Source organism: Oculina patagonica, chromosome 4 (genome assembly GCF_052425735.1).
Source record: "Oculina patagonica isolate OP01 chromosome 4, crgOcupat, whole genome shotgun sequence".
Classification (NCBI taxonomy): Eukaryota; Metazoa; Cnidaria; class Anthozoa; order Scleractinia; family Oculinidae; genus Oculina; species Oculina patagonica.
The window spans coordinates 25945963-25973400 of NC_135761.1; the positions used below are offsets into that span (position 1 = coordinate 25945963).

Here is a 27438-nt window from a genome sequence, read left to right on the forward strand (position 1 = left end):
TTTATTTATTTTGAGTACTTTTCAGTAATTTTGGGCGATTTTCTGACGTTTTGGAAAAAAAATTGAAATTCAAGATGGCGGATCCAAGATGGCGCCTGTTTTGACATTATGATGTAATTGTCACGTGATGTGACGTAATCATCCCACGTGACGTATAACAAAAGATAGATTTTCGGACAAACTATATATCCTCTAATTTTCATTGTGATTGCTTTAATATTCTGGAAGTTACGGTTAGGGTTAACGGTGCAATGACGTCATTTTTGGTGTCTTTTTTGTGACGTCATTTTCAGACTGAAGATCGCAAAAGAATTTTTGGTAACAAGCATTTTCGTTTTCAGCAGGTCAAATTACTTAAGAAAAATCCTGTTACCGACTTTTACTAAAAAATGCGTCATAACTTTCAAATTTTATGAAAGTCGTCTAGTCTAACACATCAATCCATTATTACTACAAATAAATAAATAAGTATTACACGTTAATAATGGTCACAGGTTCGTTCATGCTGGAATTACAATTCATAGCCTGTGTACAGCCGTCCACCGGCGGATGGCTATACACAGTCTATACAATTCATGAATAAAACAACATCACAGCTGTGTTATATCTTGCTCACTCGCGGCCTGGTGTTCACAAAGGTTTTTATCAAAAAAAAAGTTTATCAATTAACTTGGTTTCTTGTTTTCGGGTTTTCAATTTTCACGGTGGTTTTATTCTGATGGTGTTTGTAGTTGTTTATTCGTATCATCATTGTGGTCACCACTCCGTAACGCTTTCCACATCTGGTCCAACTCATTATGGTTTTCATAATTATCTTTAAAACGATCGTCATCAGCATTATTACCGTTATCACCATGACAATATTCTACGTCATCACCCATCATCATCATCATCGCCGCTGTAGGAGTTGCCACCACTACCACTTGCTATCTGGCTCTGCTTTTCCCAAAGAACAGTACATAAGTCAGAGGAATGCAAATGGGGAGAAGCAAAAAACGACTGAGTGATGCGAGAAAGATGTGTCACTTGGACGTATTAAGACCTCCATTCCTTCCTATCCCCAATAATCAATATGTTTTTGCAAAGGGAGGGAAGGCCTTATCGCAAAGTACCATTCTCATCATAGACCGCCAATATATCTCACTCCGTTTGTCTACTGGCTTTCGTCAACCAAACGACAGTAATGTTATTTTTGTTCCCCGTGTTGCCGAGGCAGTTTGGGAAGACGACACTTCTGGGTTGTAAAATCTTTCAATGGAGACTGATCTGTCATCTCAGTGTGATGTTGGGCGAAGTTGAAGTTTCGCTTTCTTATTGGCTCGCGTGTATTCTTTTTCCAGGATGAACGATCCGGAGAGGCCTTCCCCTGATGTCAAGTAGTTTCTGCCTTTGACCGTCCGTCGTGGACACCCAGTGATTGCAAACAAACGATAGCAGCGGCTTGTTCAGCGGCTTTCTTACTGCATTCCCTGAAGCAACACAATAATAACAGCATTACTACAGACCAGAGGAATAGATAAAGGGGTTAGCCTTTTGGCTATACTTCTGGGCACGAAAAATGTAGAACAGAAGGAAACAATATCAAGGCATTGCTGTTGGCAATGAATCTGAGCTTCGCAAATACTTTCCTCATTAAGATCATGAATACATGTACCACACAGAGCGACATAGATATAGGACAAGTCATGCGTTTGATGCAAATATACACTTTCAATTCATTTGGTAAATCGGTTCACACAAAAGTAAATTTATCGAAACACGCTCGCTTTGAACTCAACTCAGTTCTAATTATCAAAACATATGAAACAAACTTCTTACCATTCGGTGGAAGAATATTTCTTGTCGCCAACGAGTACAATACTTTTATACCACCTGTCTTCTTTCCTTTCAATCTGCAAAATACACGAATAAAATGTGAATGAGAGACAAATGAAATATTGAGAGACGAGACCAATGACAGAAAAAGCGTTTGAATGTAGATAATCGAACTTACTATTTCGTAAGAGGGTTGCTGCATACTGTTTCGCCTGAACAGAAGAAACAAAAAGAAACATCAAGTATTGGTTAAAATATCACTTCTGCCACTTTGTTCTAGTTTGGGACAAGACACGTCTGTTTATATTTAGCAAATCAGAGACCTATCGAGTTAAGTTCACATTATACAAATGAACTTTGTTCATTTTTTTAGCTATTGATTCAAGTTAACCATTCGAAACAAATCAAATTATAAACCATTTTAAGTGTTGTAGTATTAGCACTGCTGTGCTAATTGACACGGTAAAGAGAAACTTTTTAAAAATTCATTTTCCCTAGTTGGCTATCCACAAGCTTGGATGAGTTGAATTCGGGACCACTGAACACAAATCCATCTAGTTGTAGGGAAGATGATTTGAACCCGGAGCGAATACAGAGCCCTAACGACTAGGCCACGCCGCTTCTCATACACTCTAGTATGTGTAATAATAATAAAGTCAGTGTTTGGGCACGTGTCTGCATTTGAAAGAGAGCTAGGAATGTATAACGTGGTGCAATTTGTGAGGAAGGCAAGAAAGAAAGGCACACCATTTGTTGCCGTTTGGAGATGAGTTTTTTTAATGAAACGCTCGACAACCTCTACCTCTGCAAATCATGTGATTTACGGCACAAAAAAACAACGAATTCAAATATTTACCGTGTCCAGTCCAAGAGAACTGTTTTAGGTGTGACTCCACTTGAATAAATTCTTCTGCAAATAAGCAAAGGCAATATGTTAACAGGACTGTTCGTGGCATGTTACTACAAGTGAGAGGGATTGCTTGCGAGAAGGTGCAACATAGCTGAGCTTTCCAGCCATCGTAAGCTAGTTGCAGCTGGCCATTGTGTAACATGGTTTTGTTTGTGTATCATCATGTTTAGTGACAAACAATTCACGGGTACTCAGAAATGCATACGGAAGCAACATTTAATTCTTGTTTCCTTTTCAGAAGCACAATAAGGTCGCGATGCAAGAATCTAAAGAACATTTTTTCCTTCATTTCAGAGAGAATGGATTTGTTTAGTGCACAAAATTTTAAGAACTACTCCACATACAACAAATGCTTGCCTAGAAGAGCTTCGACCTAACATTATACCTGAGATATTTGACTTTCATTTCAGTTAAATCACTTGTAGTATCTGACAATTTTCTTTTCTTCTCCTCATTCTGCAGAAAAAAGGAAAAAGTAAAGAATTACTTTCAAAGCAAAACACGAGAAGCAAGTAGCATACACCTTCATCATTTTAAAATCCTCGGAGAACACAGTTTTGTTTTTAAACTGTTTCTTTCTTTCTGAATGATTGTGACTCGATAGCTTTCTGTTTTTATAAACGTCTTACCTCATCTTTTTCTACGGTTTCCATTAACGCTTTTCTTCTCTGAAGGGCCGTTTCGTAATAAGGGACGAGATTCCATATTTCACTGAAACAGGTAAGAAACGGTTCTTACTAAGTTGTCTATGTAATGAACGCACACAAGCAAAATACAAGAAATCCATCAAGCCTACTTGATTTGTGCAAGAAAGACAGTACTTTTGTTGAGACCCAAATGTGGCCTATAATGCTCATAAATTATCGTTATGTAGCAAAAATGAGATCCGAAAACGAAGATTTCATTGTCGTGTCCTAGCTTGTACCTCATTATTAAAACAGGAAATCGCCAGAAAACAGTATAACCTTAATCGGTCTGAAGCAAGCTTGGTTAAAAAAGACTTACTTATTACACGATTTAATGATTGAAAAAGAGATGTAGAAACTTAACCTTTTCCGGGTGAGTTAAATACTTAGAAGATGGGCTGACCATCTCGGATGTTTTAGTGTAATACATGTAAATGAAATAACTGATTTGTTTCTACATGGGTTTTATACTGACCAGATTTCTCGCATGTCTATTGTTTGTAACATCTGCCTCGCTTCTGTGGAGGTTGTATCTTCATGTAACAAGCGTTGAAGGCAGTACTTTGTATTTCCGAAGTTGTTGTCAAAGTCTACGGCCTAAAGATAAATCATAAACAACAAAAAGAGGTATAAGAGTTGAAAGTTACCAACAAACACTCTATGCCAACAAGTGAGGTAATTCCTTGCTTGCTATCTCTTAGGAGTTTCCAAGTAGTGTTGTGATGGCTGAGTTTGTAGTGTTTTATAATGATTGCGTTTTCAAGTTTATGTACTTTACCAGTTTAATGTACTCCGTAATGACTTCAGAGGCGGGTAAGCGGCCCTCTTTCCTGCGGAAACATACGCGGTAAAGGACCTTTTAAGAGACGTTAGTAATTGAACTAGCTGCAGATCTGCATTAGGCAATAAATACTAGTCGATTTTTTCAGTTTTCAACTGGCAAAAATCCCTCCTTTTCTTGCCTTAATAAAATAAAACAAACGCCCCAGTTAAGATTTTAAGCAACTCTACCTGAAAACTGAAGTGTTCCATTGAGCTGCTCTCGCTAGCATGACAGAGGAACAGCCTGTTTCTTGTCGACATTTTTCAATATCTTCAAAGGATTTCACCATTGCAGAGACGCCATTTGCAATCACAGGTATGGATACAGCCTTTGCAACTTCGCGTATCACGTTAGCGTGGACTGGATCCCGGGAACGCTCGTGTTTTTCCCTGTTAAAAATTGGGAATCAGATTACACTAACGATCACTAACTAGCAATTGATGCATTGCCAGTAAATTTTAAGAAAACGTTTTTGTTGTTACTAAGTTTGTAATTCAGAGCAATATCGAAATTAGGCGCAAAATGATGAACAAGAAACTCGCTCAGTAAGCACAGTTCTGTACAGGAGTAACTTTTCAGGACCTTTTAGCATGACATATAACCGCAAGATAATCATGGCCTTACCTTCCATGCACCGCCAAAGCAACAATACCAGTACTCTCCACCATTTTGGCAAAAGAAATTGTTTCTTCAATCTTCAAAGATTAACAAAAAGCTTAAGTAAATAAATTGCAAGAGATGGAGACGTGAATTGTCTATATCGCAGTTTATCATGTACCGGTATTGTACATTTTGTGTAATTTATCTTTGGTTTATTCTGTTCTGCATTTCTCAAGAGCTTTTTTCTTTATTGTCAAAATGGTCGATATATGTAGCCTAAGAATTCAAAGCCAACATCTCTAATCTGGTGCGTAACTTGCATGTATTAAGAAAACAAAGCTCCAGGAGGGGGGAGGTTTCTTTCCTGATACCATAAATTTCCATTTATTGAAACATTTTTTATGCAGCCAAGCTTTTAGACACATGAATATCAACAGTGGTGAATTTGAAAACAGTGTTTCAGGTCACAGTATGGGTTGCTCCCAATGTGTACATTTGTAGACTGATAGCTCAGTCATTTTAGAAAGAGAATCGCACTGCATGATAATGTAAAGGCTATTCATATGAGTTTAAAGCCTGTTGGAGCATATTTACATGTAATAGTCGTTTCTTCACTGAACACAATGACTGCAGTGCTCCTAAGACCTGTCTTTGGTGAAATGCTTAATTCATGATATAAAAACTACCCTATTTCCATTAACAATAAAACACACACACACCAACTTACAGTGGGCAAAATTCGTATCTTGCATGTCACAGGCTTAGCAACTCCTTGTACAAGTGCTGTAAGGATCTACCAATTGAAAAAAGTGGCACCTTGTCATGTGAAAGACTCAACAGCTGGAAGTAAGAACAATCAAAGTAGAATAATCTTCCCTGAAATACAAATTCAAGGCTGCAAATAATTTTTTTCACTTGAAAGGACATATGTCCTACTAAGACACCATCTTGGTCGGACAAAACAAAATTGTGGTCAGACATACTTTCATTAATTGTTGCTGTAAAATGATTTATGACCAAAAATTGTCCAGACATTATGTCCGACCACACTTGGGATTTCATCAGATATGAGCAAATTTTGGTCCGTCAATGTCCGATGTCCGACTTATTTGCAACCCTGCAAATTTAACAATTCTGTGCTGGGAATGTTTCAGTCAGTCACAGCACTGAACACTGTGTACTCACCTTATAAACATTATCTGGTTGAGTCAGCAGTGCTGCGCCCATTCCACCCTGAAATTACAAACTCTGTCAATTAATTGCCAATAAACATAGTCTGACAGTATATTGCCCTAACCAACAAATAAAGCTTAGCGCAAGCAAACCAAAGTGAAGGCTAAGGACAAGCAAGGGGGGCCAGGGTGAAGTTTACCACAAGCAAACCAGGGTTAAGCTTACTGCAAGCAAACTAGTGATATTCTGTCACCAGTCCTGTATTTGAAACACCATGAATCTTCAATGGTTGCTTATTTCTGTCCCTCATTCAACATTTGAAGGCACTATTAAGCAAATGGCTAAAAATTGTGTTTACTTTTATCATGTTTACCTTTACAGAATAATCCTTTGGACAACCCATGTTCACATCGATTCCAGCAACATCATTTTCTCTGTAACACAATTGAGTGAATAAACACTTAAGGATCCTTGCATCATTGCATTTGGCTTATAGTTATTTATGACAAGTTCTACGTACATGTTATTCATTGTGCCAAATTAAGTACTCACACAAGTTTTGCAGCTTTCAGTGCTCTTTCTGGGTCTGCTGTACCCTAATAAAAAAAAAAAAACAATAAAGATGAGATACATGAAGCAGTGATTGACACTTGCAGTTATTAAAACTGACTCCAAGTTTCCAACTATTTAGTAAGAGGACCCTTCCCCGTAGATTTATATGAAAAAATTTGATGGGCAAGAGATACAACAATTTTAATTAAATGCCTGTTCAGTACACAAACTCTGTCAATAATTTCACCATTACAAAAACAACGGCTCAAATGTTAGCATTTAAATAATGGGACAATCACAGCTTAGTATAAAATAAATGTACAAACCATTTGAAACACTACATTTTGTTTTTCTGCATCACAAGTCCTAAACACAACTGTCCCATCAGCGAGAACAAAGTCAATTGTTGCCAGAAGTTCTAAAAGGAAAAATGCGCACAAAACCGTAACTTTACACATAATTACGTAATTAAATCCTAAAATATACATGTACTGTTCATAGAGTCTCCTTAGGGCAAATAAATTTTTGGTTAACTTACAACTGTCACATTAGGCACTTTAATTTGTTGCAACAGCTGTAAGCAAGTTACAGGTACCTTTATTTGATCTAGACAACACACTTTATGTCCTTATAAATTAATAAATTACCCTTTATTTAAACACAGTTGTATTTAAAGCTAGAAGTCTGTGGCTTCGCATATCCTCTATCAAGCTAGAATATGGATTTGTTGGTTTTTGGGGAGGGGGAAAAACTAGCAAACTTTAAAAAAATAGAACCTCAGAGCAAGGGAACAACAAACGCAACCCACACATGACTCCAGGTGAAAAATTAAACACAGTGACCTCTAGTGTTGGTTGGTGGAATTTATTGTCTCAGTGTTGTGGTGGCATACAATGTAGTTGTCAATGTTGTAGCCCCATTGCATGAGGATGAAGGATAATCATTTGTTTACTTTACATGACTACTTACTGTTTTCAATACGTGTGGTCTTGAGAATTTTGAAATCAATTATCTCCTAAAAAAATTAGAAGAAAATTGTTTAATGTATACTTTGGTAAACTGCAACTACAAAGTGTATTTAGAGTTCTACAGCCATAGAATAATTTAATCATTACTTTATTGACTTCAATGTTGTAGTTATCAAGTTCGTGTACCGTAAAAACTCGTGTATAAGCCGCACTTTTTTGCTGAAATTTTGGGCTCAAAATCGTGGGTGCGGCTTATCTACGAGACCATTGCATGCAATTTTACAGGGTATCTGACAGGATGCGGTGGTGCGGCTGTGCGGGTCCACATAAATCGCTCACACTGCATCCTCCGCATCTTCTGCGCATTTTTGCGCATAAAACTGAAAAATTGCTCCATATAAGCGACAAAGCAGCTCTTTACTATCCTCACAAACAAAAATAACAAGGAGACTGATCATTTTGAAAAAGTTTTTCCTCTCAAAACAGCGACGAAAACCACGCTTTTCGTCCGTGAATAATTTTAAACCCCCAGGCGTTCCACGTGAGCAGGAGGGCATTTTGCGTGCGCATGCGTCGATATGGGCTAGTGCGCACGACAGAGAAGTTCTGCTATCGATTGTTTACATATTTTTCACAATTTATGGCCTAATTTTCAGCTCAAAATAAAAGGTGTTTTAAGTTTTATTTGCTGTATACGATACTAAGAGTCCTTGCTTTATCTTCTGACAACAACAAGCATACTTTGGTGTCGGCGTGCCGTTTATGTGATCGACTTTGGCTATGTGTATTAAACATTGCGCGTGGACAAAATGGCGACCGAATGTCGAGAACCTAAATACCTTGCCCATGTTTTTAATAGCTGGGAGATCTAAACGGACAAAGTGCTACGGCTACTTAGTACTAAAATATAAAACAGCAGTTTTAACTATACGATGTTATAATCAAGTATCCCGGGTTTGAGCGAGTGGTCATGATTTTGTTCAGATTTTTCATAAAACTGCAATTTCATCGTTCTCACGATGCAAAAATCTCAAAATCTAACCTTGATCTCCAGCGTCTACCGATGATATATGGAGCCTGAAGTACTTGAACTATCGTCTAATGCTGCGAAGGTAGCGTTAAAAAATGGTCTATTGTGGTAATTTTTAGCTTTCTTTAACGTACGTTCTCGCTGGTTTATTCTAACAGAGAAACTATCGTTTGTGATTATTTCCTTAAACTTGAGCATTGGTCAAAATAACTTCACATTTCGATGTACCACAATTATTCCGTTGAACAAGAAAAGAATTACTGAGATCGGTCTTAATTTTAAAGTGTTATGGTAATTCTTTGCTGGTAGACTATTTGTTTACATTTTACTATGTTAATTAGTACATTTTTGGCTCCTTTATCAAAATCTAGCCTTGATCACCAGTCAAAAAATAGCATGAAACGAACAAGCGATATATATATTTTTCAGAAACGTTCTAATAACTGCTGCATAAAATGTCTTAAGAAATAATTTTTAACTATAAACAATGTTATTTTCAAATTTTCATTCAACGTTTGTTTCTTTAAGATTGATGTTCGTTCTGTTATAACGACTGTTTTACTTCTGTGTCGCCTAAATGTGATTTAAAGAACTGCAGTTCTTGTTCCAGGAAACCCTGTTTGCCAGTCGAGGGCAAGTTGGCTTTGCTTTAGAGTCATCAGTAAGCTGCATTATCATGTGCAGAACACCCAAACATGTCTTTCCCCTCAGGGAAAACCCTTTTCTTTGGTGGCCGTCCCTTTAGGCAAAAAATCTCCCGACAAGCTATAATATTGCTCGCAATCCGCCTGTATTACAGCAATTGATTTGATGTGAAGTTTTGATCCTAATATATCACACTCCAGTACACGAATAAATGTTTTCCTCTTTTTATGGCCTGTTTGATTTTTGTCGGTGAAGGCTTTCCTACCTGTACCACATATTTTCCCATTGTTTGCAACAACGATCCCGAAGCAGGCCAGAAAATCTGCTTTATAAGAGCCTTGCCACACACAAAACACTTTTTCTTAGCGAAATTTACGTCTATATTAAACTATGTGACGATAAACAGTACAAAAAACAAAGTTTGAATCTCCCGCGCCATTTTTATTCCCAAGATCACGCGGCCTTTGTACAGCGGTTGCACGCATGCGCCCGCAAAATGCCCTCCTGCTTTCCACGTGTCTCTTGGCGATGGGCCTGGATACTAGTGCCTGGTTACTAAGCTACGAACGCTTTCATGAACACAGCGCAAAATCAGTAAGGATGGGCCGATACAGGTTTTTGAAAACGATACGATATCGATACGATATTTGCCTTTTTCTCTCGATATCGATATCGATATCGATATTATGACGTCATTTCCGTCCTGACGTCATTGGTTTGTCACGTGACCATACAAAGGACAGACCTGGCATTATAAATGTTAGCCAAGAATGTTGATTTTGGTCTTTTCGGTTCACTGTTGCATCAGCAATGTGTGGACATCAAGTCAAGGCAAGAAAAATTCAAATATTGACAAGAACATCAATATTTCTTTGAGCAAAATCGCATTCTCAAACCTCACGTGCTGGTCAGAAGACCGCAGGCTCAGGTCACGTGTGCAGTATCGAAAACGTATCGAAAGTGCGATATTTTTCGAAAGTATCGATACTTTACAAAATTGTCAAAATATCGGTGTATCGAATATTTGGTATCGAGTATCGGCCCATCCTTAAAAATCAGGTGCAACATTTGATGTAAAAACTGCGACGAAGGAAGAAATACCTGTCAACGAATGGCAGAAAAGATCAAAAATGTTAAAGTTGGCAGAAATGATGTTTATTCTATAAAGTTCTAAAATTCTGGGTAAGAATGAAGTGTTTTCTGTTTATGTGTTTATAGTACATCCTGCACATCGATCGGAAAGGCTCAAGGAATCAACTTTAGCTTAATTATTGATTGTTGAAATTTCCTCATAATCCAGCATTTTTTCACAATCAACTGGGCATTTTTCCGCCAGGTTTTATTTTTTTCTCAAAATCATGCTTGAAATTTGGGGGTGCGGCTTATCTACGAGTGCGGCTTATACACGAGTTTTTACGGTACTTAAAAAGTACTGTAACATCTTTAGAACAATTGCACTCTTACCTCAGCATATACAATGTCAGCACCATACTTTAGAGCAAGCAGTCTTGTAGGCAACGTACCAACTCTAACCATTGGTGCTAAAATCACTTTTCCCTTATAACAAAGACTCATCTCTTCTTAATTTGTGATCCACGTGTTTCTCCTATAGCAAATAAAACACACAAGACATGGAGATGACTGAAACTTCAGTTTGTGTGTCTTTTTTAAAGAAATGAAAAATGCACCATAGTGCACTGTTGAGTTATATAAGCACACTCGGACTTTGGAGAAGGTCATAGAGAAGCATGTGAAGTGAATACTTTATTTACCCTTGGATGGTAGAGTAGGTTATAACATACACCTGTAGCTTATATATCCGAGCATTTCAACAGTACAACAGGCAAAGACCAGACCACAACACCAGGAACTTTGTGCCCTACTATTTACTATAAGTGGGTTCTTTAACCTCCCCTGTTGACTCTGATCTAACACCCAAGATGCAGGAGACAGGGCCTATGGTTTATAGTCCTTATCCAAGAAGCCTAGTAAAGAATATCTCACCATTTACAGACTTCATTGCAAAGGCACAAATTCTCCTCAGTTATTTTAGGACCCTGAGTGTTCGTCTGGTGTGGGACTCAAACCTGAGACCCCTCGCATAGTAGTCTGGCACGCTACCAACTGAGGTAACCGTTCAGCAGTTTCTTTTAAAAAATTTAATATAAACATTTGTGTGTGCTCAAACTCCTGATGTAACCAGTGCATTATTAAAGGAATAAAAAACGCACCCGAGTGCATTGTTGAGTTATATAAGCACGCAGGAATTTTAAGAACACGAGAAGTGCATAGAGAAGCACGAGGCGCAGCCGAGTGCTTCTCACACTTCTCGAGTGTTCTTAAAAATTCCCAAGTGCTTATATAACTCAACAATGCACTTATTTCTTTTTTGAAATGTTAAAGAAATTGCGCGCGCTAAAACTTGTGACGTAAGCAGCGTGCATTATTTAACAAATAAAGAAGCCTAAGCCATGTTTTATACTGTCATAAAACACGACGGGCATTTGAGAACACGAGGGAAATGTAGAAAACATGAGCCGCAGGCGAATGTTTTCTACATTTCTCGAGTGTTCTCAAATGCCCGGTGTGTTTTATGACAGTATAAAACATGGCTTAGGCTTCTTTCTTTGCTTTATGATATAGATTTTAGACACCGCGAGTGAAAAGTTTAATTAAAAATATGTACAACAAGAGCGAGTAAACAAAGATGAAAAGCAGAAAATAGTTTACGGGAAGACCAGAAAACTGACACAATTTCATTCAGTATTCGACGTAAAATAAGGCTAAGCATTTCAGGTAAGTTTGTTACCTTTTAATCTTGATCTTGTCTTTTTGAACTTCGATAAACTTCACCGACCGCACTACGAGTGCAATTTCGTCTCAGCATAATATAGTAGTCTCGATGACATCCGTCCCTTGCTTCGTTCGACTTGAACAAGGCGTATAATTTCCAGAAAAGCTATTGCTTCGGATATTCCCGTAAACCTTAATTGATGTCACAATCAAGTTCCAGCATGAATAGACGATTTAAGAGGAGATTGTCGAAGAAAATCTTCGAAAGAAAACTCTCTCGCTCGCTTTCCTTGCGAGTTTCATTCAACTCAAGCAGTGGACACCGCGCCACAATTTTTCCCGCCTCACTTCGTTTACATCAAAATGAAATGTCCAGTGGATTTATACTTAAAAAGGAATTTTATAAAACAATTATTCCATTCGCCCTTGCTGGATATGAGTGGTTATAGCCAACGAACAGTCAACGACGCGCGAAGCACTCGAGGAAAGCTGACGAAAAACAATAAAACATGATTTTTCTATGTTTTATACTCTGATAAAACATAGGTTTTTAGCCAATCAGAGCGCGCGTAGACTCCTATCTATATTATAAAACTCAATAAAGCATGCGCATGACGTATGCAGCGTGCTTTATGGAGCTATAATGAAAACGAACTGACCAATCACAGCGCGCGCAATTACTCGGACATTTTATAAAACTGGATAAAGCATGCGCAGGAGAGCTATAATGAACTTGAATGCAGGTAATTCATCAAACATTTTATAAACTCTGATAAAGGTCAAAGCCATGTCAAGTACCTTCAAGATGGTATAGAAAGGTACCAAGCTACACGTATATAAAACGTTTTACAATGTAAGCTTATTAGCACGTGCTTAACTGCTACACGTATCCATCTACACACATTATACAGCTAGTACATGTGTCTAACCATTTGATCTCAGCAAATGCTGTTTATACGCAAACAGCTGGTTATTCCGCACAAGTTGAAGTGTTTTAAAAACCTCCTCAACTTACTCCATTCCGCAAAGCCGGAATCCAAATGATGATGCAACGCGACGAGAAAGCTTACCGGGACAGTCAAAAATTATATTGCTTTTTTATGAACATACACAAACTCCTATCGTGTATGTTGTATTTCTCTGGATATTTAGTTTCGTAGAAAGCAAATCTTTACTTACAATCTCCTAGGCAAGTAACGTCTCCAATCGCACAGTGAATTTATGATTCTAGTTCTTCGGGCAGTTCTGTTGTGTCCGCCATCTTGGGAGAGTTGCAAGAGAACTGGTGTCGACTCGGTCAATGCCCCGCTCGTCTTGACCGCTCGTCCAATTCCGAGGTTCATTTTTCAAACAGACTCTCTGAGACAATGTATGAACAACTTGCGTACGCGTTTACGCAAGTCGTTTATTCATTGTCTCTTAATTTTTTCACATAGGTAAAAAATTACGTGTCAGTGGAAATCCATTATAAAGAATGATCATCTTGGCGGCCATCATGACAAGTTTTCATCACCGGAAACTTACATGCATACAAGTTGTCATTGAATTATTCCATTAGTTCTCCTATTTGTTTATGGAAACAATGTGGACGCACGCAGTTTTGAGTGGAAAACCATCATGAATTACAGTTTAGAGGATCCCTGTTATGATGTAACGTGTTTAATTTTAGTCGACTTTTAATTCTAGGCATTTTTATTAACGGATTGTGAATCTCAATATAGAACACTGGCTCTAGTCAAAGAACACTTGCAAACAAAAGACAACTGATGTGAAGAAGATGAAAATGAATTATAAGGCCATCCCAATAAAATGTTTCGTTTCCCATCGCCCGACCGACCCAGATTCACTAGTCAAAGAAGCAAGTACTTTAATTTACAAGCACACCATCTTGTATTATTAACAACAATTCAGTGGTACGACGTGCCGATGTGATGTCCTTGTCTTTAATTAACATCGATACTAACTTTTTTCAAGGCTGTTTAGACATTTGATAGTCGAATATACATCTTTTATAACGAACGAAAGGACCACGTTTTTGAGTTGACTTTGTAAGTGTTTTTCAAGTGTTCATTCTTTTTTTTCTTTTTTTTTCCCGACCGACCGACCCACCATCACAAGAGACGAGGCGATGGGAAACGAAACATTTTATTGGGATGGCCTAACAATAACATATTGGCCTTGTAATAGAACGATAGGTGGCCTTGCTGTTTTGGAATGAAATTGGGACATTTATCTACAACATAAAGTGTTAGATTCAAACGCATTTATCGTAACAATGTGGCAACGAAAAACATTACAATTAAAAATCCCGTTAAAAAAATTGACCACTTTTTTGTCGATGGGGTTGCCTTAAAAGTATGTTTAAGTATATAAATGTTCTTTAGTTTTTTATTAGAGACTTCCAAAAATATAGAGGATATTACATGGTTGCGCGGAGATATGAAATTTATCTTCGAGTGTTCAAATCGATATCTCACGAGTGAGCGCAGCGAACGAGTGGGATATCAATTTGAACACGAGAAGATAAATTTCATATCTCCAAGCAACCATGTAATATTCTGTTTATTATATAAACCTACTAATTAGGATGGTTTTGACAATTTTCCGAAGATTGCCGACTATTTTCCGAAGATTTCCGAGATTTGCATGTGTCGGCGACGAATGTTTCCGAACATTTTCCGACTTTCCGAAAATTTCCGAAGATTGCCGAAGATTGCCGAGGAAGATCCGAAGATGTTTCGACTTAATATCGATTTACTTTGGCTTATTCAGCATTGAAACAGGGCAAACTTGTCAGAAAATGTTTCGAAATTGATATCTTCACATGTGAAAATAACATGTTATTTTCACGTGTGAAGATATGATTTTTTCGCGTGAAAGATTTCCTGGTATTTCACTGATGTTTATATAATAATATGTATTATTTATCGAAGTATTTACCTTAAACAGTCAAATGTTTGCCAAAGATAATTAAAGTAAATCCAATATGTTTTTCAAAAAAGGATAAACTTTCATTTGTGGCGCAGCAGGCTTAAATTAACAACATCGGCGACTCTCAATTACCAAAATTCACTTTGTTGTTTTCCTTTATCATTCTGGTATCTCCCAGAAGTTAGGTTACATATATAAGTCGACCAAAGCTATAACCTCAAGCTATTACGGTTGAGTCCCCAGCTATTACGTTGCAGCTTTTATCACAGCTTACTTTTCATTTCCTCTGAAATGATTTCGATTTCAGGAAAATAGTCCTATGAGTTCTTCTGAACTTTCAAAAGTGAAGATGCGAGTGAAATCTGTGTGGGTTATTCTGGTGTTACTGGTAAGTGAGTTATGTTGTTTCTGCTTTAATTTGTTCATGTGAATTAACAGCATATGTTTGTCATTGTCGGTGTAGTTTGAGCTAACAACAAGCAACAAAGGTACTACATAATACGATTTGGATTTGAACTTCGGCAGATTTTCGTCATTCAAGCCATTTGTTGTATAACGTATTTTCTCGATTAAACGCCGGGCCCCGAATAAACGCCGGGTCTCCAAGCTGTATTTGAAAATAAACCCCTTAAACAATTAATAAAGGTTTAACATGCTTTAAAAATAATGTCTAAATATATTGCTGTCAAAAATAATGAATAAAAATCATTTCTGAGAAACATAGGGCTTGAACAAACTTCTGGAATCAAATAAACGCCGGCTCTTTCGGGTCAAGTTTCAAATAAACGCCGGGGGCGTTTAAACGAGAAAATACGGTATGCTATTCGATTAGCAGCATTGCTAATAATAGGCGGTCATCATCATTTTTGCCAGCCATTGCAGATGCTTTAGTATACATAATATTATACATAAACATATTAGAAATACCATTTTGACTGCTAAAAAATTGAACCTTCCATAAAGATGGCAAAAATGTAAAGATGAGAACCAAATAATGCAAAGTGCAAGAAACCTGACCAAGTACTACGAGCCACTTAACTAAGACCACTGAGCCAAATCGTTGAAGATGTTAAAACTCGAATTGCAGAGTTCTTAAAAGAAGGGGTTGAAAGACGAAGACCTCTTTTATAAAATACTCTCGAACATGTACAACTATTTTTACACCTTCATGGATTTGTGACTGCTTTACTTTTCCGTGATATCGAGAATTTTCTTTGTTCCATAACACGGAGTGCCTCAAACTTAGTTTCAATCCTTTGGCATTGTGGTCTAAACATTAATAACTTCGCATATTTTATTTCAGGCCGTGAGCTCAGACGGAGAACAAGGTAAGGCAGACAACCCGACCCTATCATCATGATGAAAATCTTGTATTAGCTAGGTATAGGTAAAATAAACAATATGAATAGATCATCCATTCTGGTTGCAACATCGATAGTTTAGTTTAGAACAGTATTTTGATAACAACGACAATTTAAGTCTATCATCTAGTTTGGATATTTAACATTATATGTTGCCACATATTGAGCTCGGTTTTTTGCAAAAAAAATGATATCGTGATGTGTCATTGTCTTACTGATCAATTACTGGCCTCAGCCAAAATAATTGATCTTCTCGCCACTTACATATAAGCTCAACCTCCTCCAGTAGTTGTAAATTGGCTGCAAAAATGATTACAGAATCGCTATAGAAACATTGCATTTCCTTAAATCTTTCTGACAAACGTACGCGTTGTATTTGTAGAATGCAAACAACCTCTCGGCGTGGAAAGCGGAGTTATCTCAGACGGTCAAATTACGGCCTCTTCCGAATGGGATGCCGTTACTCATGGCGCTTCCTTGGCCAGACTGCACCTTACAGCAGACGGTGACAAAACAGGAGCTTGGACAGCGGCTACCAACGATGCATATCAATGGCTTCAAGTCAATCTGGGTAATGTGTACACTAGCGTGACGGGTGTAGCGACCCAAGGAAGAGGGAATTACGGTTCAAGGGTAACCAAATATAAGCTGCAGTACAGTAACGATGGAGTGAATTTCCAGTACTACCAGGAAAAAGGACAAACTGCAGACAAGGTGAATAAAATTGTCACTGAAACGTTAAAATTAGTCGTTTCACAAAATTCACTTGCAGATAGTGTTCATTTATAAACATAAACCCGACATTACTTTAATTTTTTTTAAAAAGACTGATTTCATTTTTTACATGTCTTAATTGATCTGTTTGCCGTTTAGGAATTTGCTGGAAATACTGACCGGGATACTGTTGTTTACCATGAATTAAACCCACCAATCAGAGCACAGTATATCCGTTTCTTATCAATGACCTGGAATCTCCACGTAACAATGAGGGTGGAGCTATATACTTGCCTGAAAGGTACTGAAGGAGGAGTTTTCCACCTTGACAATATTATTTCTAATGATTTTTTTTCTAGAAGTTTGTTTTTACCTTAGGTTTCTGTATATTGTGGATGATGTTCTTAGAAAAAAATAGACAAAAACCCTTGTCCAAGCTGCCGCGTATGTGTGCTTGATTTGTGGTCGCATTCAGATTTTATCAGATTTTGATGATTTGCAAATCTTGCACCATTAAATTATAACATCAACAAGGAAAATATAGACATGAAAGAAAGAAAATATACAATGCAACAAAACCAAGATGTGTTCGGTGATCAAAGTACAGGATTAATTAAGCTTTCGAGTTTGTCTCGCGAGAAGTTTGGTTGCCGTGGTTTTAGGAGGATGAGCAGTTTTTCTTTGAGTCAAAAAGTGCTTGTCTAGCTTCAGTAGAAGATTTTTCACGTGACAGAACAAAGTAATCCCCTCTTTTTAAAGTGGGTTGGAAGGAATCGAGGGATTTAGAACTAATAATAAATATGATGCTCTCGGCTGCATTCACAGTGTGCACCGCACCGGCTGTTGGCATGGAGACGGGTGACATTCTTGACTCCCAGCTGTCCGCTTCAACTGGAGATCCATCAAGTGCTCGACTAAACGGACCAACTGCTTGGGGTACTGCTCCGGACGACACTAACAAACACATCCAGGTAACACGATATATTTCATCCAATGTCCTTCAGAAAGCAACGCCGGAAAATGGATTTTTCTTTCCTTGCTTGAACGTTCTTGGTCAGTGCCTTGCCACTGACTTGAATGCAGGTACCCTCTCGTGGAAACCTCTCGTTGAATGCACATAACGTTTCGGTGGCGTTCTCGTATCTCGTAGAAACATCTTCACTTCGTTTGATAAAGAATATGTCGGTTTCGTCAGCTACAAAAACATAAATATAAGAAAAAATATTATATATTTATTTGGAGAAATTGGAGGAAATGATTAAATATTATGACAAAACATCTTCAAATAAGCTATATTAAGGCAATGCAGTTTATCATAAACCTCTTCCAAAAATAGAAAATATAAATTCGAAGTCTTAGGCCCGATTCAAACGTCGCCCTTAATAATAATAATAATAATAATAATAATAATAATAATAATAATAATAATAATAATAATAATAATAATAATAATAATAATAATAAAAAATAATAAAAACTTTATTAACCAATTTCTAAAAGAATTACAATGATTTGACTATTCGAATAAGAACTTTATATATAAACATATTATTTACATAATAATAAAAACAGTGTCTTTAAAAATGTAGAAAAATAGTAAAAGCGACTTCGAGAGCAATAATAAAAGAAGAACTATAATAATAATAATAATAATAATAATAATAATAATAATAATAATAATAATAATAATAATAATCAACTTTATTTATAGAGGATGAACACATAACAGTAAAAAACGCCAGTGGCCCTCTAATATAAAATACAATTAGGAACTAAAAATAATGGTAAAAATCTAACCATCTAAATTTACAAAATTTATAGTTAACAATACACTAGCGCTATAATATAAAAACTAGATAAAAACTACTCTAAAATCTATCGCGCTATCGTCGTGTCAACCTCAATTATATTAAGTTCGACTTCAGCGCCATTGCAGCACGACAGTTGATTCAAACGTCTTACAAGTTTAATAGCTGCTGACTGCCGTTCAAACGAAACGAAAAGTGTGCACGAATCGCGAGTCTTGACAGGCTGTAAAGCTGAATCATTCGCCGAGGTTCTTCTCTCCTTGAAACCGTCGCAATTTTGATTCCAGCCGCCATTTTTATGGTAATAGAGGAGCTTTCTTGTATTCAGCAACACATGTCTGAAATTCGTTTCTTTTTTACGGCCATACGGCCTTCTTTCCCACCTTTCGCAAAGAGTAATATTCGATTTTGCTGACAATACGCTTGAACATTCTGATAAATCCGACTCAGTACTAATTTCGAGTTGCTCAGATGATAGGTCTTCATCTATGAGGGGTTATCCCCGCCATAATTGTTTTTTCATTTTAAAGTAGTGTTCTTCTTTTTATTGTAGCAGCTGTCATTTCGCTTTAGTCGTTTCTCTTCTGCGAAAGGCACATTTTGTGAAATTACGCGTCAAGTTCCATCAAATACGGTTATGCAGAATTTAGAATGCCCTCATTTGGAAAATTCTGGGTGCTCAATTTGAGCAGAATTCAGGAAGTCAAATTTGACAGAATTTGGTCCCTCGAATTTTGCGAAATTCAACTCACTGAGCTCTCAAACATACGTGTCAGCGGTTTTGCTTATAAGAGGTACTGATATTCAAGTTAAATTCACGTAAACGTCTCTCAACTGTTCGTTGACTAACACCCAGAAGCGAAGCTATTTGTGGAATGTTAAATCAATGTGGGGAATTAGAAAGGATAGCCGACACTGACCCGTCTTCACTAGATTTTATTCTTCTCTTTGATTCTCGCTAGATTTCACAACTCTTTGACTCGACTGACTGAAAGATTACTTCGACTAAAAGCTAAATAAATCACAAAACAATTGTTTCTTATCTTCGACGCACACCTTAGCTAAAGAACGCTGATTGGCTAGATACGAATCTTCTAGACATAAGATTAACAAAGATTTCCAGACAAACATTTCACAATCACTATTTCAATTTGATATCTTTGGTATTAATAATCCTGTTTCCGAACATCGACGTTCTACGAGAATTTGTAGCTGTTCTTGAGAAACGTCTAACTTTGGCCGTCCACACTGCCCAGTAAAAATACAACCTGCCTGAAATACATCTGTACTATCGTTAGCGTTGGTAACCGCTTCTCTCGCTTCACGAACGAGGTGGATTATACGTGCGTGAGCTCCAGTGTCCAAGTATCTCGCAAGCACATTTAACACCCAATCTAACCTGAAAACTGTATAATCAAACGTATCGGAATCGTGGTTGCTACCCTCTAAAAATTTCACTACATCAATAAGATGAGTACGAAGGCATTCGCATTTCACTCAACCGTCGCGGCGGCCATGTTTTATGCTGAGTGACCGCTCCTTTTGCTTTTGAAGCAAAACCGCTGACAAGTATGTTTGAGAGCTCAGTGAGTTGAATTTCGCAAAATTCGAGGGACCAAATTCTGTCAAATTTGACTTCCTGAATTCTGCTCAAATTGAGCACCCAGAATTTTCCAAATGAGGGCATTCTAAATTCTGCATAACCGTATTTGATGGAACTTGACGCGTAATTTCACAAAATGTGCCTTTCGCAGAAGAGAAACGACTAAAGCGAAATGACAGCTGCTACAATAAAAAGAAGAACACTATTTTAAAATGAAAAAACAATTATGGCGGGGATAACCCCTCATATTAATCTTCGTACTCTTAATCTAAGTTTTCCTTGCCTTTCAAATTGACATCGTTATTGGCACAGGTATTTCTCCAAGCCATTTTTCAAATTCTGAAACATATTTACGCATGCGTCTCATGTAACCTCGCTGTGAAAGTGTTCGGGACTACATTATCATAATGTATGCATTAGGTTTCGCTTCAATTTTGCACGACGTTTGAATCAAACGTCCAACGTCGAACTGAATATTCTATAGGTTCGACTTCAGCGCGATTGTTGCTTGACGTTTGAATCGACGTCGCGCCAGAGTCGGGTAGCGCGACTACACTTGTCGCGCTACCCGACTCTGGCGCGACGTTCAGATTCAAACGTCAAGCTACAGTCGCGCTAAATAAATTAATTGAGTTCGACACGACGATAGTGCGACGTTTGAACCGGGCCTATTCTTAGATGTTTATTGAGTTAACTTGTACCTTGAGTTTCAACAACAATACCTGCACATGTGTATTTTAGTAGGAATTTTATTTTCCAGCATTTGGATTTTAACTTCAATTTCAGATAGACTTTGGCCGACTTTATCGCATTTGTGCTGTGGCCACACAAGGTCATCCCGGTGGAAACTATGATTATTTGAAGGAATACAAAGTGAGCTGGTCTAAAGATGGTGTCACGTGGGAAGAAAGCCCAGAGGTACGTAAGCAAGAAATTAAATCTGCAAGGAAAAAACTCCTGAGATTCGACTAATTGTAATTGCGCTAATTCTGTTCATTACTTATGCCGGTGCAAAATTAGATAATTTTATAGAAGTACGAAAACATTACCATGCATACTGGGAATATGCAAAAACAAGGCAGTCTGTTGAAATTGGGACACATAACACAACTACACGCTACTCGTTATACGTTCAGCGATTAATATTCGATGCTACAGTCATTTTCTAAGTACAGTGGAGTCTCGAATTCTCAAACCTCCAAGGGAAACAAAAATTGGTTGAAGAAATCGTCATAAAAATTGCGCTCAGTGTTCGAGTGGAGAGTGCTAGTCAGTGAAGCAAATCCGAAGGGAAAAGACTCCGTTTGGTTTAAGTTATCAGGATTCCACTGTGGTCTGTAGTCTGAGCTTAAAAACAAACAAACAAACATCAAGTACACGCTAAGCTTAGTTCTGAGCTTTTTTGTTGAAAGAAGCGTATAGTGTCCTGCCGAAAACTACATCTTTGACTTTTTTAAAATCCATAGGGTGAGCAACTTTTACTTTCTTTAGCCTAACGTACAATTACCTTTATCTGCAATTGACAGGTTCTCAAAGGAAATATCAATTGGAGTGACGTAAGGAAGAATCACATTCCAGTGATTTATGCTCGATATTTTCGTCTTCTGCCGTTGAAATGGCACGTTTGGTCAGTCACAAGAATGGAGGTTTACGGAGAGCCCTGGCCTGAAGGTAAAGATTTCACTGTAAACAATCATCATGTAGAATGCAACGTACTTGTATGTACGATTTTTACGAACCAGTCGATGATAATTTATATCACATTTTTACATCATTGGCCGTTTTTACACTAGAGACGGACAAATCGTCTGAGACGGACACATCGTCTCAGTGTGAAAACGGGACGGACACGATTTTGGACGTACAAGTCGTCTGAATTTGTCTGTCAATTTGGCCGTCTAGCAAGACGATCTTTTTGAGGACGACTTGGTCGTCTAAGCGGACAAGTCCTCTAAGGGACCGGTCATTATTTATGTTGAGGGGGGGAGGGAAAAAAGAAGGGGGGGTCAAGGCTATTTCAGAGTGGCAAGAGGGGGGGGCTAAAATTTTTTATAAAGAAGTTTAGGGGGGATCAGCAGTTTGAGGTGGGTAAACAGTTAAATAGAAGAGTGCAAACACTATAAGTGAAACAGTGACGCTAAATTGTACAATTTTATGCTATTTCTATTGTTTTCTTTTGTTCAAACTCCACTATTATGTACAACTTTAGTGATTTGTATTTTACAGAAATACTGTTTGCACTCTAATTTAACTCCATTGTTATCTCAAATTTTAGTTAAATAAAGAATCCAGACCTATCTGCCTTAATATCTGGTTTGACTGAAATTATTTCTTTTTACAAAATGATTACAGTGGAACCCCGATATAACGATATGCCAAGGGGGCAGTAAAATTATTTTTTTTTTTTTCCAAGAGGGCACGGTAACGAATCCTGCAATCTGATTGGTTATTAGCGCGGGCAAGATTCTCCTATCTCTGCCCACGGGCCACGGTAACGCTTTCGTGAGTTTCATTTCGCGGCGAGACGAACGAACCCATGACAGTTTTGCTCTCCAAAATGATTTAAATCGATGTAGTTGCTCACCAACCATTGTAAATTTGAAAGGGAAAATTAGCAGTGGAATTAAAGACCTTGAAGTTCTCCAAAAGGCGAGTATTTATTCTCTTTAGTGACAAAATGAAGTTATAGTTTTATGGCCGTGGTTTGCCGATCGTTGTTTGTGCATTCGCACTGATTTTCACGCCATTGCGGTTAACTGCAAGTCGCCGGTTTACAGACTCGATTTATCCTTTCAAACACCTTGCTTCTCTGCTACTTTTCTCCAAAACCGAATACTGCTTATCGCCATTCAAGAAAATGAGAAGCTTTATTAAAAAAACAGTCAAATTAATTCTCGCAATATTGTGCCGTCACTGTGCAGGCGACCAAACTACACATTTCAGCTTCATTCAGTTTCACATTCGCAAACTTTTTGTCAAAACAGAATACTGTGGGAATCAACACAGAGGTTTTTGACTCGTTAAATACAAATGTAAATAGCTAAGTGCTTTCCAGTCCGAAAAGTAAGTTTAATTAACTAAAGAACTCACAAGCCGAAATGGAGTTAAAAGTGTTTCGCAGCTCGCTGATTGCTCTGTTCTACATTGTGCTTTTCTATTATTTTAGATGCTTTTTTTCTTTTTTTTTCAGATGAAATTTTCCTTGAGTACTGTTCATTTTAGTGAATTTATTTTGTTTGGCAGTAAGCTCTTATAGCAAACAGATCATTATTTACTCTTGCCGTAGCTTATGGCGATCGACTCAACATTGGATGCGCGCGTATATAAATACAAACACATTTGGCAAGAAAGTCTTTGTAGGTTTTTTAGGTGTTTTTTAATCAAACACATTAAAGTAGGAAAAAAATAAATAAGTTATTTACCGGCTTAGGGTCGGTCCGTATAGTGAAAAACTGTGACCGAGGCCTTGAAAATGCTGCCCGAGGCCGCAGGCCGAGGGCAGCATTTTCAAGACCTCGGTCACAGTTTTTCACTATACGGACCTCCCAGCCGGCAAATAACATATATATCGTTATATCGAGGAATCGTTATATCGGGGTTTCGTCCCATACATTTTACTATTGCCGGGACATAACATATTCATCGTTATATCGGGAATATCGTTATATCGAAGATCGTTATATCGGGGTTCCACTGTATCACTGCAATAGCCCAAGAAGTAATAAAACATTATAACAACAAGAAAGTAGTTCTTTTACAACTTTAGGAAAATCATTGGAAAATAATTATATTTTGCATGGTAACTACATTTGTGTTCATCATGAGAGCATAATTTGTAAAAACTATCACATGTTTACTATACACATAGCTCATCCAAAATTTGCCCTATCGCTGGAAGAGTATCCATAGCAAAGAAGCCTTGGCTGACTAAGTGTTGATCCAGCCTTTGTGCATCACAACAAGTGTGCAATTAAGATTGTATGTAACATGCATTTAATAATTACTTAAGGCATATAAAGGGAGATATGAGGTGATGGGGGGGGGGGGGTGCGGGTCATCACGTAAATATTGAATAAAGAAGGGGGGGTCACTTACTACTTACTTGGCCTGGAGGGGGGGCCTTACAGAAATTTTTATCTTTCCAACATATTTCCCCCCCCCCCCCCTCTACATAAATAATGACCGGTCCCTAAAAGCCGTCTTAAATTCACACTAGACGAACAAATCGTCAGATGACTTGTTCGTCTAGACGATTTCTCCGTCTTCTAGTGTGGAAACGGCCATTGATATCACTATTTTTTGGTTATATATGTAACGTACTTGGCTTGGTTAATAATTATTTAATTTACGTCTAAAGTGAATCGTAAAAAGATTGTACTGCAGTAATATTTTTGATTCACATCTTGTCTACCGTCTAAATGATATGGTGAATATAATGCTCTTATTTGTGCGTGGTCATTCTAAGCTAAATTGTGTTTCCAACATTTATTTTTGTTTCCTCTAGCCCTAGTCTCGGGAACGTTGTTTACTCCCGTCGGTCCTGGAAAAGCACTGCCTGGTCACGTGATTTCAACTCTGAACGTTGCTGACGTCATGGAGTGCATGAAGTTGTGCTTGGTAACCGAGCAGTGCAAGTCGTTCAATTTTAGCAACGGGCTGCTTAAGTGCGAAGTGAGTGGTTCCAAAGCGGAGAAGCCAAGTCTTGAAGATCGGGAAGGTTTTAACTATTACGAAGCCGCTTTTTATCAAGTGATCTCAAATTAATGGGATGAAGTTCCTTCTAATCACTAATTTGTTTCGTTTTATAAGGACAAATTCGACAGCTGATCAGCTGTCATTCCAGAAATGATTCCAGAAATTATGTTATGTCCTCAAATGACATCAGGTTTATGATTCCATAGATGATTTCATGTGAACACACTGTACTATGAATGTGATTGAGAGATGATTTAATGCGCCAAAGTAACATCATGATGGTAATTTGTTATGATTCCAGCATCACAAGAATCATAACATATGATTCATTAGCTCAAATTCCTGTGTGAAGTATGAAACGATTCAGGATTTCACTAGTTTACTGTAATAGGCCTGTGTAATAATACACGTGATCAACTATTAAAAGAGCAGCACTTTTTTTAGCAAGAATACCATTTTCAAACCAGAAGCATATAACGGTGGGAGTTTTTGATAGTTTCACAGTAAAGTAAAAACTTACGAATAGAGGTGAGAAAGCCTATTATACTATAGCTAATCCATTCAAGCACTGCTAAATGTGGGTAACAAATGTGAAGAGTATGAAAACATTTACCAAAACAGAGAAAAATTTGAACATTGACAGAAAAACACCAGAGCACGACCATATGGCTTTTTCTTCCCATACAAATCCTTCTGATTTTAACTGGGCATAGAAATACCCCCTTTTGAGCTGTACATGTAAATCTGAAAATGTGCATGCTAGCCAATTTCTATGTGGAATTTCTATTTCTGAAAGAGAGCCATTTAAATAATAACATAATATCATCTATGTGTTATACGTGACAACATATTATTCTCATATGATCCAAAAACAAAGTATAATAGGCGGCTGAATTTTTTCAGCTGCGTTAAAATGTGCCGTTGAATTCATACAATGGACCAGGAGGGATTAGAGTTGTCGCATTCTTAAGTTGTCTGAATGGTTGTCTATGTGAGAATTGATAAACGCACTTGTAGAAATAAGAGTAATCGTAAATGCAATTAAATAAATTTGCTGTTCGTTCACGAATCGTCATTATTTCATTCCAACTTTCTATTGATGTGAACTTCATGGTAAAACCTGATCACAATTCACAAAACATTGGTAACATTTTAACATTCTTTTTTGTTATTTATTTATCGATTATTGATATTTAACAATTATTCCATCAGTGCGCGTTGGCTATAACTATCTCATATCAAACAAGCGCAAGTGGAATAATTGTTTTATTTAAAACACCCTAATAATTGCATATATTTGAGCTTCCCGACTTTTCTCGCTGATGCGTACACCTATTCTATTTGTAGTCTATGGTATGTGAGTTCATATGCCATGGCCTGTAAACCAATCGAAACTCAGGAATTGCAATGTACTGTACCATGGCAGTTTTTAATAAATTAAATTGTGATATATTGACTGATTGATTTATTGACTGACTGACTGACTGACTGAATGACTGACTGAATGACTGATTGATTAATTGATTGATTGATTGATTGATTGATTGATTGATTGATTGATTGTTTGACTGGTTGGTTGGTTGGTTGGTTGACTGACTGACTGACTGACTGACTGACTGACTGACTGCCTGCCTGCCTGCCTGACTGACTGACTGACTGACTGACTGACTGACTGACTGACTGACTGACTGACTGACTGACTGACTGAATGACTGACTGACTGGTTGATTGATTTAGACAGGTAACATCATCGGAACAATATGAAAGTGATAAAATGTAGCGAAATTATACTGGTTTAATATTATTGTCGTGTGGGAACCCAATGACGAAAAATGCGTTTTTACCAGTTGTTAAGACTGTCAGGGAGACTCGGGGAGATTCCTCTTGGCCTCGTACTTTGCAATCCGCTTTCTTCACACCCGGTACGTAAAACAACGTGCGTGCTTGAGCTATTTCCACTGTCAAAATCCTGTAACAAGCGAGCTTATAATGAGCTTGAGAGTAGAAATGAAATCCAGAATCCAAACTCCAATATACGAATCGTTTAACAAGCAAATCCGTCACAAATGATTTGATAAATCCGTGATCTGGTGCATTTGCAGGATTCGCAAGTACCTGGAAATAGCCCTTATGCATGTTCACGTCAGACTGACTTGTTTCAAATTCCCAAACCAGAAAGATGAAAAGAATACGTACGTGAGAACTGTACGAAGGCGGAGGAGGGTTGAGAATAATTCGCGCAAAGGAGGCTTGGTGGTGAATTTTGAACAAATGAAGCTAAATGACGTTATCGTGAATAAGGCCAATTATCAATAACATTCAAACTTTTTT

The 27438-nt window shown here is 37.6% G+C and overlaps 2 protein-coding genes across 4 annotated transcripts; one reads left to right on the plus strand and one right to left on the minus strand.

Annotated features, from left to right (window-relative positions):
* LOC144649969 (tRNA-dihydrouridine(20) synthase [NAD(P)+]-like) lies at positions 1-13271 on the minus strand. The gene is made up of 18 exons (XM_078509576.1): positions 13175-13271; positions 10667-10808; positions 7529-7574; positions 6886-6977; positions 6560-6603; positions 6381-6441; positions 6020-6067; positions 5562-5627; positions 4859-4929; positions 4423-4623; positions 4190-4241; positions 3887-4008; positions 3355-3436; positions 3111-3181; positions 2672-2725; positions 1994-2027; positions 1819-1892; positions 1-1469 (listed from the first exon to the last, which is right to left on the minus strand). The coding sequence occupies exons 2-18, from the start codon at positions 10775-10777 to the stop codon at positions 1373-1375; spliced, it is 1326 nt and encodes a 441-aa protein (XP_078365702.1). The 5' UTR covers positions 10778-10808; positions 13175-13271; the 3' UTR covers positions 1-1372.
* On the plus strand, positions 12738-26418 carry LOC144649970 (EGF-like repeat and discoidin I-like domain-containing protein 3). 3 transcript variants are annotated; one of them, XM_078509578.1, is made up of 9 exons: positions 12738-12813; positions 15234-15314; positions 16230-16254; positions 16670-17001; positions 17161-17302; positions 17827-17972; positions 21199-21330; positions 21939-22083; positions 24917-26418. In XM_078509578.1, the coding sequence occupies exons 2-9, from the start codon at positions 15246-15248 to the stop codon at positions 25174-25176; spliced, it is 1251 nt and encodes a 416-aa protein (XP_078365704.1). In that variant the 5' UTR covers positions 12738-12813; positions 15234-15245; the 3' UTR covers positions 25177-26418. The 3 variants fall into 3 exon arrangements, with proteins under 3 accessions (XP_078365704.1, XP_078365703.1, XP_078365706.1); XM_078509577.1 differs by lacking the exon at positions 12738-12813 and having other exon boundaries at positions 15107-15314; XM_078509580.1 differs by lacking the exon at positions 12738-12813 and having other exon boundaries at positions 15107-15314; positions 24923-26418.
* Positions 26419-27438: the final 1020 nt, after the last annotated feature.

What these genes read in the sequence shown, in the direction of transcription:
- LOC144649969 (XM_078509576.1), bottom strand. Translation starts at nt 10,777, where the DNA reads ATGAGTCTTTGTTATAAGGGAAAAGTGATTTTAGCACCAATGGTTAGA. An exon ending in CTGACATTGTATATGCTGAG is followed by an intron (nt 7,575 to 10,666) that starts GTAAGAGTGCAA and finishes TAATTTTTTTAG; the next exon opens with GAGATAATTGATTTCAAAAT. An exon ending in GTTCTCTTGGACTGGACACG is followed by an intron (nt 2,028 to 2,671) that starts GTAAATATTTGA and finishes TCTTCTGTTCAG; the next exon opens with GCGAAACAGTATGCAGCAAC.
- LOC144649970 (XM_078509578.1), top strand. Translation starts at nt 15,246, where the DNA reads ATGAGTTCTTCTGAACTTTCAAAAGTGAAGATGCGAGTGAAATCTGTG. An exon ending in AAGGACAAACTGCAGACAAG is followed by an intron (nt 17,002 to 17,160) that starts GTGAATAAAATT and finishes TTTGCCGTTTAG; the next exon opens with GAATTTGCTGGAAATACTGA. An exon ending in CGTGGGAAGAAAGCCCAGAG is followed by an intron (nt 21,331 to 21,938) that starts GTACGTAAGCAA and finishes TGCAATTGACAG; the next exon opens with GTTCTCAAAGGAAATATCAA.